We start from the raw sequence: 16,102 nt of genomic DNA, 5'->3' as shown, positions 1-16,102 counted from the left end.
ATATTCATACAAGTGGTTCTCTTTTCTCCAAAGGTCTCTCTAATTTTCCTGTAGGCCATATCTATGTTACCCCTGGTGAGATAAGACTCTATAACCTTACATTTGTCCTCTAGCCATCCCTGCTTAGCCATTTTGCACTTCCTGTCGATCTCATTTTTGAGACGTTTGTATTCCTTTTTGACTGTTTCATTTACTGCATTTTCGTATTTTCTCCTTTCATCAATTAAATTCAATATCTCTTCTGTTGCCCGAGGATATCTACTAGCTCTCGTTTTTTCACCTACTTGATCCTCTGCTGCCTTCACTACTTCAGCCCTCAGAGCCACCCATTCTTCTTCTACAGTATATCTTTCCCCCATTCCTGTCAATTGTTCCCTTATACTCTCCCTGAAACTCTGTACAACCTCTGGTTTAGTCAGTTTGTCCAGGTCCCATCTCCTTAAATTCCCACCTTTTTGCAATTTCTTCTGTTTTAATATACTGTTCATAAGCAATAGATTGTGGTCAGAGTCCACATCTGCCCCTGGAAATGTCTTAAAATTTAAAAACTGGTTCCTAAACCTCTGTCTTACCATTAAATAATCTATATGATACCTTCTAGTATCTCCAGGCTTCTTCCATGTATACCACCTTCTTTTATGATTCTTGAACCAATTGTTAGCTATTATTAAGTTATGCTCTGTGCAATATTCTACCAGCTGGCTTCCTCTTTCATTCTTTACTCCCAGTCCATATTCACCTACTACATTGCCTTCTCTCCCTTTCCCTACTATCGAATCCAGTCACCCATAACTATTAAATTTTCATCTCCCTTCATACCTGAATAATTTCTTTTATCTCAGCATACATTTCATCAATTTCTTCATCATCTGCAGAGCTAGTTGGCATGTAAACTTGTACTACTGTAATAGGTGTGGGCTTTGTGTCTATCTTGGCCACATTAATGCGTTCTCTATGCTGTTTGTAGTAGCTTACCCGCACTCCTATTTTTTTATTCGTTATTTAACCTACTCCTGCTTTACCCCTATTTGATTTTGTATTTATAACCCTGTATTCGCCTGACCAAAAGTCTTGTTTCTCCTGCCACCGAACTTCACTAATTCCCACTATATCTAACTTTTACCTATCCATTTCCCTTTTTAAATTTTCTAACCTACCTGCCTGATTAAGAGATCTGACATTCCACGCTCCGACCCGTAGAATGCCAGTTTTCTTTCTCCTGATAACGACGTCCTCTTGAGTAGTCCCCGCCCGGAGATCCGAATGGGGGACTATTTTACCTCCGGAATATTTTACCCGAGAGGACGCCATCATCATTTAACCATACAGTAAAGCTGCATGCTCTCGGGAAAAATTATGGCTGTAGTTTCCCCTTGCTTTCAGCTGTTCGCAGTACCAGCACAGCAAGGCCATTTTGGTTAGCGTTACAAGGCCAGATCAGTCAATCATCCAGACTGTTGCCCCTGCAACTACTGAAAAGGCTGCTGCCCCTCTTCAGGAGCCACACGTTTGTCTGGCCTCTCAACAGATACCCCTCCATTGTGGTTGCACCTACGGTATGGCCATCTGTATCGCTGAGGCACGCAAGTCTTCCCACCAACGGCAAGGTCCATGGTTCTGGGGGGGGCTTTTTATCGGTATTTTCATAAATGATCGACTTTTGAACTTAATCATTGACTCCTCAATGCTTTGGTTTTTAGATGGATTATAACTACTGTTGTAGTTTGTGACAGAGAATTTAGCAATGGTCGTAGTTTATATAGTTTGTCATAACCTGCTGATGCCCTCTGTGGTTGTTTTTCGTTGCCATTTACATGTAAATTAGAAAGGAGCCACACAAATCTATTCGATGGCATTCTTTGGGCAATGTATTCATCCCGCAATGCTGGGAAAGATGACCAGTAATCTCTAAAATTAGGTTGTACTTTTACACCCATAAGTAAACTAACACCTTAAAACACTTTCATCTCATCTATATTTGTAGGGTGGGGATCGATGCCATCACCCTTTTGCATAGCTTATAAATTTGTCTGATACACTGTTTCCTCAATTGTCTGATTCGTAAAAAGTTCAAGGAAAAAGTCAATTTGGGAAGAAAGATTACTGAAATTGGTCGAAGGCCCAGTTTCCTCCACAAAATTTACATGATCATAATCACCGAACTCATGTGCCCATTTTGGTTCTGTAAGGTCTTGGATGGAAGGTAGAAGTTCACTGACATCAGCTGGAGCTTCAGAAACTGCTTTCTCAGTTGATAAAGAAGGTAGGAGTGCGGGGGCTTCCTGACCAGGGGTCTGAGTAATACCCTCCAGATAACCATCCTCATCCTCTTCAGATTCTGACAAATCGCTTGAAATATCCTCAAAAAGTATGTTGTAGATAGTAGCCTCATCTAATTCCGCCAAGGTGTGTCTCTTATACATCTAAATAGAGGTAAAAGTTAAATAACTTGCTGTATATAAGAATAGAAGCTTTGTATGGTAAAGGTATCGTATTAGCATAGTGATTTCACAGCGAATCCACCAACATTTGTGCTTCTCATTGTTTCAAATAATGTGCTATATTCAAACTATAGACATATTTTCCATCTAGAACATATATGGTAATGTGTATAAAAATTTTACTTACATTGAATAAAGTACAGCTTCTGAATAACACAAAACAACGTGTGTGAATCACAATATGTCGCGCTTGCTTGGAAGACATGAGCTGAATGCCAGTGGCCGCTCGCAGCGTTGCTCTCTCAAAGATTTGTTAGTTGGTTCATCGAAAATCCGCTAGAGTGTACCCCAAACAAGGGTGAGATAAAGAGCCTGTATAGGGAGAGAGTGGCCAACCGGACGATACGGCGGCCATTTTTCTGCCAAACTGCGGGCGGAACTTTTGAATGGCAGTAGTGGGGTACACATTCACCGAATCAAAAGCACAAGACAATATGGCGAAATTATTCGTCAAATGCCTTTGTTTATAAGAATAATGTGTTATAATAATTTTCACACGGCCAATTTACAGGTCTGTTTTCAAATTTAATTATGTGTATTGCAAGTAGTTTTATATGTATTAAAAAGCAAAAACGACTTACTTCGCATAGATAAGAGTACTTGGTTGGTTTCCACAAGGCTCCTGTTTGATTTATGTCAGCCCTGTTGACTGCGACTGCCCACAGCTTTCGTCTTTCTTCATTGCGTGGAAATGCTAACATCCGAAATCCACCTTCGCCTCTATTGGAACAACCAAATGCAGCACAACCCGGCATCGTTTACGAACGTCTGCAGAACGAATTACAGATGTCAAAAACAATACTGTGCAATTACTAACGTGTTTACTTCAAACATGTAGGCCTACCGACTTCATCACAATATTTCAACTCGTATTTAAGATCGCAAACGCTAATTACGTACTAAAAACGATATACAACTAAATGGAAAATCCATGCACAGCGCATAACAAGTCTTTCAATAACTCAAATACCTTTTAATCATTTTCAAAAGTCCTCTGAATTTCAATCAACTCAAAAGCACGGCGAACATAGGAAGCGCGAGAGCTGTTTGGCGCCATTTTTCTGCCAAAGCTAATCAACCAATCACGGGCAACTTCACCTATAGCCACTCTCTCCCTATGCAGGCTCTCTAGAGTGAGACGGTGGTTTCACAATGAGTCACCTACGTCGCAAATGGATACAATGCAGCAAAAAGTGGTTTCGCATTGAAACCACTATGACACAAAGGGTTAAATTGTTTTATACCATTCCGAGAACGCAGCATCCTTTAGGCCTCCTATACGAGACGAGTGAGCAGGACCCCACATTGACGCTTGTAGATGGCCCAGCATCGAAAGCTGCTGCAATCTGCGGAAGGGTAGCACTTCTGTCACGTTGAACGATTCTCTTCAGTCGTCGTTGGTCCGGTTCTCGCAGGATCTTTTTCCTGTGGCTTCGATGTCGGAGATCGATGTGTTACCTTATTCCTGTTATTCACGGTGTACTCGTGAAATGGTCGTACGGGAAAATCTCCACTTCATCGCTACCTCGGAGATGCTATGTCCCATCACTCGTGCGCCGACTATGATACCACGTTCAAACTCACTTGAATCTAGATAACCTGCTATCGCTTCAGTAGTAAACGACCAAACAACTGCGGCAAACACTTGGTGTCTTATAAAGGTGTTGCCGACCTGCATGTTTACACTTCACCAGTTTCTTTGGCGCTTCGGAGTGTATGTGTACTGGGTTGACACTCTTCCGACATGGCCATTGTTCTGCTGCCAATGTAGCAGCAGTAACCGATGTAACAACTGCGCCAGCAACTTGTCTTACATTGACGTTGCCAACCGCAGCGCCATATTCAGCCTGTTTACATATCTCTGTATTTGAATACGCATGCCTACACCTGCTCCCTTGGAACCTCAGTCTATGTTTTAAATATCATACTCGTCAGAAAGATGTGCGCTATAAAACGAACATATTGTTGAAAAATCGACTTTTTACATTTATGACGTCCTATCTCAAACGCACATTAGAGTTCTTGTTGCTGCTTTGGTGTCTCAAAGGTCCCCGAGCGATTAATGAAGCAGTTATGCTACTTGATCGAAGGCTTCCAATTTTTGCTGACTGAGGAGTGAAGTGAGACGCGATTGTGGAGGAAGCAAGGAAAACAATGTGCTGCTGCATGAATAGGAAAGAATTCAAGAAAAATCCTTCTGTGGCTGGGTAGTACTATTACCGGAGTCGTTAGTCGCCGTGCTTATGTACTCTGTTCATTTAAGGTGGACATTCGAATAAGAAAATGTATGCTCTGCCATTGATCATCAGCTGTACTGCTCAAGCACCTGATGTCTTAAGATCGCTCGAGGTAGGCCTTAATTACATATTAGGTATTTCGATGTTGTTCTAGTGCGCATAACACTCTGATACAAATGTAGGTGCCATAAGCAACGAGATGTAGAAGATTTATACAATAATTTGAAACTTCCTGGCAAGTTAAAACTCCGTGCCAGACAGAGACTCGAACTCAGTACCTTTGTATTTCACAAGCAAGTGCTCTAACAACTGAGCTACCCAAGGACGACTTACGACCAGTCCTCACAGCTTTCTTCCGCCAGTACCTCGTCTCCTACCTTTCATACTTTACAGAAGCTGTCTTGCGAAACTTGCAGAACTAGCGCACCTGCAAGAATGGCTTTGCCAAAGCCTGGGGGATGTTTCCAGAATGTTAGTTCTGGAAGTTTCGCAGGAGAGCTTCTGTGAAGTTTTGAAGGTTGGAGACGAGGTACTGGCGGAAAAAGGCTATGAGGACGGGTCGTGATTCGTGCTTGGGTCGCTCAGATGGTACAGCATTTGCCCGCGTTCGGGTCTCGGTCCGGCACACAGTTTTAATCTGCCAGTAAGTTTAACGTATGTGTTGTTTGCCAGGACGAAAGGAGCAGGCTGTTCAATTCAGCTGGTGTGTAGTGAGCTATGGGACAGAGAAGTGGACGCATCGTAGAGTCCATCCGGAGACAAGGACGCACGGATCTGGTGCTCTTCTTAGCAACCTATCGGGGCCCAGAGTTTGTGTTTGCTCAAGCACGACCCTCTTTCTGCACCACAGAGTCACAGGGACGACGGCTTCTTTCTGTACATCTCATGCTGAGTCTTTACGTAGAGCATTATTGGCAGCACGAGCATCGTAGCACAACACCTGGTCCGCAATTGTTCAGATCATTGTTGCTGTCTGACCCAGTCCAGCATTGCATGTCTTCCTCAGTCCAACAGTCAGGGCAACAGTCACCGTAATCATTGGCATAAGAGCTCGTGAGTAATTTTAGAACGTCAGTTGGCTCTAAAGGTCATATTCTCATTTATGCGGAGATAACGCTGAAAACCAGCAGGTTTACTTGCTATAATTCACATAAGGCACATTTTGTAATATCAGTTGAAGTTCTTTTACAATCAGACGCGGTTAATGAATGATTTTAGTTGATTAAATTAATGTATTAATGTAAAACTTGTCTCTGTTGACACGTTCCACTAACATGAAACTTAATACTGTGCACTTCTCCACTTTAGGGTCCACAGCTAGAGCCATAAATTATTATGCAAGTCACTCCGTTATCGATAATAATTTCATTTCAGACCTTAGAGATGTGTTCAGCTTTCCCAGGTCGGGGTAAATATTTTAAAGATGAGCAGGGTTCTGGACCAAGGTGACTGTCCACCAGGTTAGCTATTTAGTAACACAGATTGCATTAATGGTTTACGGAAGAAGTGTAGTGGAATTTCTCTTCGTTATTGTGACCAGATACCAAGACTGACAACTGGAAGAGTATCCTGGACGTGAACGTGCTGGGTCTGAGCATCTGCACCAGGGAGGCCGTTCAGGACATGCTGGGCAGGGGCGTCGACGACGGCTTCATCATCCACATCTGCAGGTGGGCTTCTGACACGTCCTATGTCGGCATTGTATTCATAGTTTTATTCATTTACATATTTTAATTATTTCTGAAGGCAACGGTCTAACATATATAGTTTTGGGACAGCTTTGCGATCGCGAGAAGAATGTCCGAGGAAGTTTCACGCACCTAGGGAGCAGATTTTGCAAAAGACATAAGATCGCAACAGCAATCATTCCCAGTGCTAAAAGGTTTTCTCACTGACACGTGTCAGGTAAAGCCTCTCCATACAAGCTCGTAAATATTGAGCAAACTCTTAATATGCAGAAACGTGTTAACTGATTCGCACACGAAAAGCCCCCAGAAAGACAAGAGAACTGAGCTGGCCCAAATGCCCATAACTATTTTGTTTTTTATTTGACAGTCGTTAATTAGGTATAAATATAAAACAGTTGAACATGTATACAATTAGGGAAATCAGGGTAACCAACACTAGCCGACATCATACACTCCTGGAAATTGAAATAAGAACACCGTGAATTCATTGTCCCAGGAAGGGGAAACTTTATTGACACATTCCTGGGGTCAGATACATCACATGATCACACTGACAGAACCACAGGCACATAGACACAGGCAACAGAGCATGCACAATGTCGGCACTAGTACAGTGTATATCCACCTTTCGCAACAATGCAGGCTGCTATTCTCCCATGGAGACGATCGTAGAGATGCTGGATGTAGTCCTGTGGAACGGCATGCCATGCCATTTCCACCTGGCGCCTCAGTTGCACCAGCGTTCGTGCTGGACGTGCAGACCGCGTGAGACGACGCTTCATCCAGTCCCAAACATGCTCAATGGGGGACAGATCCGGAGATCTTGCTGGCCAGGGTAGTTGACTTACACCTTCTAGAGCACGTTGGGTGGCACGGGATACATACGGACGTGCATTGCCCTGTTGGAACAGCAAGTTCCCTTGCCGGTCTAGGAATGGTAGAACGATGGGTTCGATGACGGTTTGGATGTACCGTGCACTATTCAGTGTCCCCTCGACGATCACCAGTGGTGTACGGCCAGTGTAGGAGATCGCTCCCCACACCATGATGCCGGGTGTTGGCCCTGTGTGCCTCGGTCGTATGCAGTCCTGATTGTGGCGCTCACCTGCACGGCGCCAAACACGCATACGACCATCATTGGCACCAAGGCAGAAGCGACTCTCATCGCTGAAGACGACACGTCTCCATTCGTCCCTCCATTCACGCCTGTCGCGACACCACTGGAGGCGGGCTGCACGATGTTGGGGCGTGAGCGGAAGACGGCCTAACGGTGTGCGGGACCGTAGCCCAGCTTCATGGAGACGGTTGCGAATGGTCCTCGCCGATACCCCAGGAGCAACAGTGTCCCTAATTTGCTGGGAAGTGGCGGTGCGGTCCCCTACGGCACAGCGTAGGATCCTACGGTCTTGGCGTGCATCCGTGCGTCGCTGCGGTCCGGTCCCAGGTCGACGGGCACGTGCACCTTCCGCCGACCACTGGCGACAACATCGATGTACTGTGGAGACCTCACGCCCCACGTGTTGAGCAATTCGGCGGTACGTCCACCCGGCCTCCCGCATGCCCACTATACGCCCTCGCTCAAAGTCCGTCAACTGCACATACGGTTCACGTCCACGCTGTCGCGGCATGCTACCAGTGTTAAAGACTGCGATGGAGCTCCGTATGCCACGGCAAACTGGCTGACACTGACGGCGGCGGTGCACAAATGCTGCGCAGCTAGCGCCATTCGACGGCCAACACCGCGGTTCCTGGTGTGTCCGCTGTGCCGTGCGTGTGATCATTGCTTGTACAGCCCTCTCGCAGTGCCCGGAGCAAGTATGGTGGGTCTGACACACCGGTGTCAATGTGTTCTTTTTTCCATTTCCAGGAGTGTATGTACATATTCACATATAGCTACTCAGTCTTTTATAGGTCAAAGTAAGGATGATATATAGTACAGTAGTGAACTGTTGTACTCAAAACGAATGGGTTCACAGTCATCACAATAAAACAAAGAGTGCAATGGTAGATTTTTAGTGGTTATGTTGGAGCAGTTTTTTTTATTATGTCTTTCAAGGAACTTGAAAGATAATGTGTACCAGCTAGAGAGACGGATGGCGCCTCAATTATAAGTTCCGATGTAGGAGGCGTGTAAAGACGTCATGGTCGCTTCTGTGTGGATCGTTACTTGGCACGACAACAGCCAGTTAGCTCCAGTGAAAGTCATGAGGTAAATACAGGAAGCCCGAATTCCACTCTAATTTGATGAAGCAAGAAGAGCACTAACAACTAACACAAGGACACTATCACAAGAAACTTTGTTCCCCTAACAGCACTGTCCCGGAATTATTCCTTTGGAACCAACAGACCCAGTAGTAAGTGATACTGATACTGGTCCGATACATGAACAAAGTACTTTGGCAACTGGAGTGCAAAAACATCCACCGGAAAGTTTGAGGCAAATATTGAGTGTCACGTTCACGTAATTTGTTCCTGTCAGTCGCATAGATTAATGCGATCGTGGAGCTATTAACATTGCTCAGATTGAGCTAAAGGCAATTCAGCAGTTCATCAACACAGATCTATGTACTGGCTCGAGATTATGGAAAGTAAAGAACTACAGTCTGGTAGGAAAAAGACGGAACAGGAAGAAATATTGGGAAGATGAGTAATTAAGTACCACTTTACGAAATAGGCAGGAAAATGGAAGAATTGGGTTTCACTCGTATATTAATAGTTATGATTAATGTTCCAAGATTGGGCCTCGTGTACTGATATGTTATTCGCCATGCGATGCTGCAACCTGTTTCAAATGTTGCAACTTGCTATCTAATTTTCAGTACTGCCGGACACACACCACCGAATATAGATGGTATGGCGATGTACTTCGCCAGCAAGCACGCCGTCAAAGTACTGCTCGAAGGGCTGAGGAAAGACCTTGTCGCCAAGGGCAGCAAGATACGAGTTGGGGTAAGTCATCCATTGTATGTGGCACATGTCTAACGAACGAATAGGCGCTTTCAATTCAATTCAGTTCAAGGATGCTTGCATATCACAGTTGTCACAGTAATGTACCTCACTAATAAAGAAAATTTCGCAAATAGAATAACTGAAAAGTTACGAGTCGAATAGAATGCACATAGTCCAAGTATAAGACACATCACAGTGACTAATAAAATAATATAACGCTGTTCCGGACAAAGAATCAATGCTTGAGCGTAGATTATCTTTGCCACACACAAATTAAGGCGGGCAAACAGCGATACATGGTGTTACTTATGATACATGTATGTTCCGTGGGATGTGAATGCAAACCGTCTTAAAAAGCTGATGTCTGTGGAATTTAGGGTCTGGACAGGAACTCTGCGAGCAATAACACAGCTTTAGTGATCAATGGACTGCAGCTGTAAGGTCTAAAAGATCTAGTATAAATCGCGAAGAGAAAGAGAAGGTAAAATAGCGAAATGTGGTATATTGATAGTAATGTGATATAGATAATATTACAAATGATAATGATAATGCAATTTATACTAGATTCGAGACTCGTGGCAATTTCTTTGCACATTATTGGTGCATGTCTGGCAGGCAGAGCAGAGTTTTTAACTGCGTTGCGTCGGTTCACGATTGCGTTCAGGAGGAATAATGTCTGATTACGTAAAGGTGGCTTCAGCCTGGCAGTTAACCCGGATTGCCTTCACGTAATCTGATTCTTCGATACAGAGACCTAAGGGACCTAACTGAACGTAAAAGAAGGGAAATAGATACACGAAAGTGGGTTTTGGTAATGGTTATCAAATCTGAGTTTGAATACATTAGTAGCCTCCCGAAAAGAACAGAGATACCGCTATAAAGAGCTGACCTGTAACACAGTTAGCATACATCAAAAGAACACTGATGTTACTTAAAGAAAAGAACAGAAAGAAAAAGATTTCGTTATGACTCATCAGTATATTCTAAAACAATCCATACCACTGAACATGAGTAAATATCTAAGGAACACAGAACTTTCATCTGTTGTTTTCCTTCACACATTGCGTGGTACAACAAAAATTGTTCAAATGGCTCTGAGCACTATGGGACTTAACATCTATGGTCATCAGTCCCCTAGAACTTTGAACTACTTAAACCGAACTAACCTAAGGACATCGCACAACGCCCACTCATCACGGGGCAGAGAAAATCCCCGACCCCGCCGGGAACCGAACCCGGGAACCCTGGCGCGGGAAGCGAGAACGCTACCGCACGACCACGTGGTACAACAATATCCTGTTTTGTCTGTCCAATATTTCTTGGAATTAGTTGTCCTTACTTGCGCGTCACACTGTTTTTTGAAGCGTTTGTGCGAAGATTTACATTTTTTAGTATACAGAATATAGTATAACTTGTAGCGATGCTACACTGCACTTCTTGACATGTCGGCAACAAAACAGTAAAAGGTAATCAAGTCTCTAGAACTATACGTACGAAAAGACAGCTTTTTATCATTCATATGTTTCGCATCTTATTACGATCGGGCACTGCGGCAATGATTTAAATATCTGCGCCCGGCGGGTCTTAGTGTTTATTTGAAGCAGTTAATTCTGGACGCGCGTCTTTGTGTAGACGCACATTACAAAAATATAACATTTTACCAGCTACAACTCGATGGCTGTTCTTCTCTTTTATGACAAAGAGTTTATATACTGAGCACCCGAAACCCAATAATATTACAAAGAGTCGAAGAAGATGAAAGGGAAGCAGTACTTGACAAGGGGATGAAACATATTCAGGCGTATCCTCAATGTTATTCAGTCTGTAGAGTGCGTGCAGTATGCCGGCCGTGGCCGCTAGATGCGCAGTCGGCTGGGGAAGCATGGCAAGAGTGTCAGTGGTGGGGAGTCGCTCAGAACGAAACAGAAGCATACGCTCACATTACTTTGTAAATAGTGAGGCTCCTCCACGCACACACTTACATGGTGATCACACAAAAAGATCTACCATCACCTCTGCTTTGCCCGCATCTCGTGGTCGTGCGGTAGCGTTCTCGCTTCCCACGCCCGGGTTCCCGGGTTCGATTCCCGGCGGGGTCATGGATTTTCTCTGCCTCGTGATGGCTGGGTGTTGTGTGATGTCCTTAGCTTAGTTAGGTTTAAGTAGTTCTAAGTTCTAGGGGACTGATGACCATAGATGTTAAGTCCCATAGTGCTCAGAGCCATTTGAACCATCACCTCTGCTTTCATTAGTATCTAAAAAGAATTCCGCCGAGAATGCCGCGATTTACTTTCACCTGGCTTGTTCACCATTTGTAACTTTCAGAGAAGCGTCATGAGTGGCGAATTTCGAGTACAACCTACACACTTCTCTGGTTGCCATCTTTGCTTCTTTTGCCAAAACGCAGCGGAGTTTAAACTGTCTTATCTCACTAACACACTGTGCAGACACAATTACGAGAGGATCCTGAAACATTTATTAAGTTTATTATCGGATGAAATGGCGAAAAGTAAAGTCAATATTTTAGGAAAAAGCGCATCCTCGTTACAAAAACTTGCTGTATCTTAAAACTAGTTCCAAAACCCATAGCACTTCTTATTTCGCACAGCTATCGATGCCCGTAAAAAATTACATTCTTTCACCGAAAAAGTCTGTAGTTATTGGAATAACACGGTAGATATGGTAAAATACTTTCCTCTTTGCAAGCTAACATTTGCCAAAATCTCATTTCGATCTCTGAAACCGGTTATGAAATATGAGGAATATTGTGGGTGAAACTTCCTGGCAGATTAAAACTGTGCGCCGGACCGAGACTCGAACTCAGGACCTTTGCCTTTCGCGGGCAAGTGCTCTACCATCTGAGCTACCCAAGCACGACTCACGACCTGTCCTCACAGCTTTAATTCCGCCAATACCCCGTCTCCTACCTTCCAAAGTTTACAGAAGCTCTTCTGCATACCTCCTGGACGAAAGGATATTGCGGAGACATGGCTTAGCCACAGCCTGGCGGATGTTTCCAGAATGAGATTTTCACTCTGCAGCGGAGTGTGCGCTGATATGAAACTTCTTAGCAGATTAAAACTGTGTGCCGGACCGAGACTCGAATTCGGAACGTTTGCCTTTCGCGGGCAAGTGCTCTACCATCTGAGGCACCCAAGGACGACTCACGCCCCATCCTCACAGCAAAGGTCCCGAGTTCGAGTCTCGGTCCGGCACAGTGTTACTCTGCCAGGAAGTTTCACATCAGCACACACTGCGCTACAGAGTGAAAATCTCATTCTGGAAATATTGTGGATATTTCACTCTGCCTTTATCGCTGGCGCGGCGCGATAGCAAATGAGTGTGCAACATCAGATCAATTTTTCTCGAGATTGGTGACAGATAGATACCTTTACCCAACCTGAAGAAAACTGCAATATGTTAGGTAAATTTCATACGCAACAGCATATTATCTAATACACATTAAACATAAAATCATAGCCACCTCTATTTCTCACTGCACACTTTTCCGAATTTCGCACCTCGCCTTAGCTTCTCGTAAATATCACAATAACTATTGCTTTTAACGAAATGCTGGGAACATCATCATGAACCTGACATATAAGGCTATGAGTAAAGCAAAAATAAAATTTTTTACCTAATAGTTTCCGTAAAATCGTTTGAGAAAAATTGTAGGGCGCGCGCCTGAACTCTGTCGTCGTGGACCGGCCGAAAGGTGGAAAATACTCATCGCCCTCCCATTTCGAAGAAACGAATGAACTCGCCCAGCGGTTTGAACGAAATCTGGTCACTGCTCTTTGGCCACAGTATCCTGCGCGAGTTATACACTGAGCAAGCAGCAGAGGAAACTTAGGAGAGATTTGGAATGGGAATTAAAGTTCAGTAAAAGTAAATAAAAATTTTGAGGCTTGCTAATGGTAATGTAATCGCTCAGACACTACAAAGGACTCGAACGAGCAGTTGAATGGAATGTCCTGAACCTATAAAAATCGTCAACAGTGTTAACACCGCGTGGTCCAGGTATGGGGTGCATGATTTCCATGCGTCACAGCGCCTCCGTCCAGTTTCAACTATGGCCACCAGGTGCCGTGTTCAGTCGTCGTGGTTCATAGTCTCACAAACCTGACCAGTCCCAGTGTACTTGTTAATGCGTCAACATAAGCTTGGACAAAAGGAGCGGGGAATTACTGGCGAAGCTCAGTTATACAAAAAAAAAAAAAAAATTAAAAAAAACGGTAATGCGGCAGCTGCATCTAGAGAATGTCGCCGGCTGAAAAGATTACGGAAGGGTCCTCTTTCTTCACCTGCTGTGCAGAGCATGATGAAAAAATTCGAGTCAACTAGAGAACTGGCGTCGCTCCGGGAACAGAACGACGACCGGTGGTAGATGAAATCGCTGTTGCTACGGCAGACAACGCTGTGTGGAATTCCCGATCGTCAGGCAGTGCGAGTACAGTGTCGCGACAGTTGAACATCCGGTAGTTCACTGTGTGGAACGTACTTGGAACCATTCTCAAATGATATCCGTACAAGATCCGTATCGTACAGCAGCTTGCACCACAGGACGCAGAACGACCTGTGGACTTTGTTCTCTATTATTTCGCAAGGACTGAAATTGAGAGGGCTGGCCATGGCCCATCCTATGGACAGACGAAGTTCATTTTTCTCTGGCTGGTGAGGTGAACACACAGAACTGCCGAGTCACCTCCAGTCACTGTGCATGAAGTTCCTCTGTACAGGGCTATTACAAATGATTGAAGCGATTTCATAAATTCACTGTAGCTGCATTCATTGACATATGGTCACGACACACTACAGATACGTAGAAAAACTCATAAAGTTTTGTTCTGCTGAAGCCGCACTTCAGGTTTCTGCCACCAGAGCGCTCGAGAGCACACTGAGACAAAACGGCGACAGGAGCCGAGAAAGCGTATGTCGTGCTTGAAATGCACTCACATCAGTCAGTCATAACAGTGCAACGACACTTCAGGACGAAGTTCAACAAAGATCCACCAACTGCTAACTCCATTCGGCGATGGTATGCGCAGTTTAAAGCTTCTGGATGCCTCTGTAAGGGGAAATCAACGGGTCGGTATGCAGTGAGCGAAGAAACGGTTGAACGCGTGCGGGCAAGTTTCACGCGTAGCCCGCGGAAGTCGACGAATGAAGCAAGCAGGGAGCTAAACGTACCACAGCCGACGGTTTGGAAAATCTTACGGAAAAGGCTAATGCAGAAGCCTTACCGTTTACATTTGCTACAAGCCCTGACACCCGATGACAAAGTCGAACGCTTTGAATTTTCGGCGTGGTTGCAACAGCTCATGGAAGAGGATGCGTTCAGTGCGAAACTTGTTTTCAGTGATGAAGTAACATTTTTTCTTAATGGTGAAGTGAACAGACACAATGTGCGAATCTGGGCGGTAGAGAATCCTCACGCATTCGTGCAGCAAATTCGCAATTCACCAAAAGTTAACGTATTTTGTGCAATCTCACGGTTTAAAGTTTACGGCCCCTTTTTTCTTCTGCGAAAAAAACGTTACAGGACACGTGTATCTGGACATGCTGGAAATTTGGCTCATGCCACAACTGGAGACCGACAGCGCCGACTTCATCTTTCAACAGGATGGTGCTCCACCGCACTTCCATCATGATGTTCGGCATCTCTTAAACAGGAGATTGGAAAACCGATGGATCGGTCGTGGTGGAGAGCACGATCAGCAATTCATGTCATGGCCTCCACGCTCTCCCGACTTATCCCCATGCGATTTCTTTCTGTGGGGTTATGTGAAAGATTCAGTGTTTAAACCTCCTCTACCAAGAAACGTGCCAGAACTGCGAGCTCGCATCAACGATGCTTTCGAACTCATTGATGGGGACATGCTGCGCCGAGTGTGGGAGGAACTTGATTATCGGCTTGATGTCTGCCGAATCACTAAAGGGGCACATATCGAACATTTGTGAATGCCTAAAAAAACTTTTTGAGTTTGTGTATGTGTGTGCAAAGCATTGTGAAAATATCTCAAATAATAAAGTTACTGTAGAGCTGTGAAATCGCTTCAATCATTTGTAATAACCCTGTATATTGAACGAGTCTCTGTATGCTATTGCTTCACAACTATGTTCATCATTCGCCCATTCCTGTTTTGAACAGGTTGGCGCTCGAGGACCAAAGGCATGCTGCGTGACTCGCCAGCGTTACTGCGATATGCTTCACCAGCATTTCATACCCGCCCTATAGGAGAGAGACGCAGTGAACTCAACAGTTTTCATGCAAGACTTGAAGTTCATCTGCTTCTCCGAAGCACATTTGGAAACAATTGAATTATCAACCATCGTTTCCAAATGCTTGGCCGGCATGATCACCTGATCTCACGCCATGGGATTTCTGGTTGTGGGGCTACCAGAAGAGTAGGGTTTACCAGGGGGACATTCGCACATGTACGGATCTGAAGCGCAGCGTATCAAGCGAGGTAGCTAGCATACCTACGGACATGCTTCGTTCTGCTGTGCAGAATGCAATCCTGCGCTTTCAGACTCTTCTGAACACTGATGGACGCCTTATTGAGCCCCTTTTGTAATAATAGTGGTACCAGTATGTAATGGTATGATGTACCGTAGCAGCACATTAAAAGTGTTTCAGACGAATCGATTCTGCATTATTTCTCTCTTCCATGCCCTTGACATTAATCCTACCAACTTCGGTACTCGAACGATAATTAGTTCCCGT

The 16,102-nt window shown here is 44.5% G+C and overlaps 1 protein-coding gene across 1 annotated transcript in view; it reads left to right on the top strand.

Annotated features, from left to right (window-relative positions):
- LOC124594639 (farnesol dehydrogenase-like) overlaps positions 1-16,102 on the top strand; it is a 65,939-nt gene that overhangs the window by 31,059 nt on the left and 18,778 nt on the right. The window contains exons 3-4 of the mRNA XM_047133006.1: positions 6,279-6,408; positions 9,246-9,375. Of these exons, the coding sequence (XP_046988962.1) occupies positions 6,279-6,408; positions 9,246-9,375 (260 nt within the window). The remainder of the gene's footprint in view (positions 1-6,278; positions 6,409-9,245; positions 9,376-16,102) is intronic.

Source organism: Schistocerca americana, chromosome 2 (genome assembly GCF_021461395.2).
Source record: "Schistocerca americana isolate TAMUIC-IGC-003095 chromosome 2, iqSchAmer2.1, whole genome shotgun sequence".
In the NCBI taxonomy this organism is placed as follows: domain Eukaryota; kingdom Metazoa; phylum Arthropoda; class Insecta; order Orthoptera; family Acrididae; genus Schistocerca; species Schistocerca americana.
This window is presented reverse-complemented; position numbering and strand designations above follow the sequence as displayed.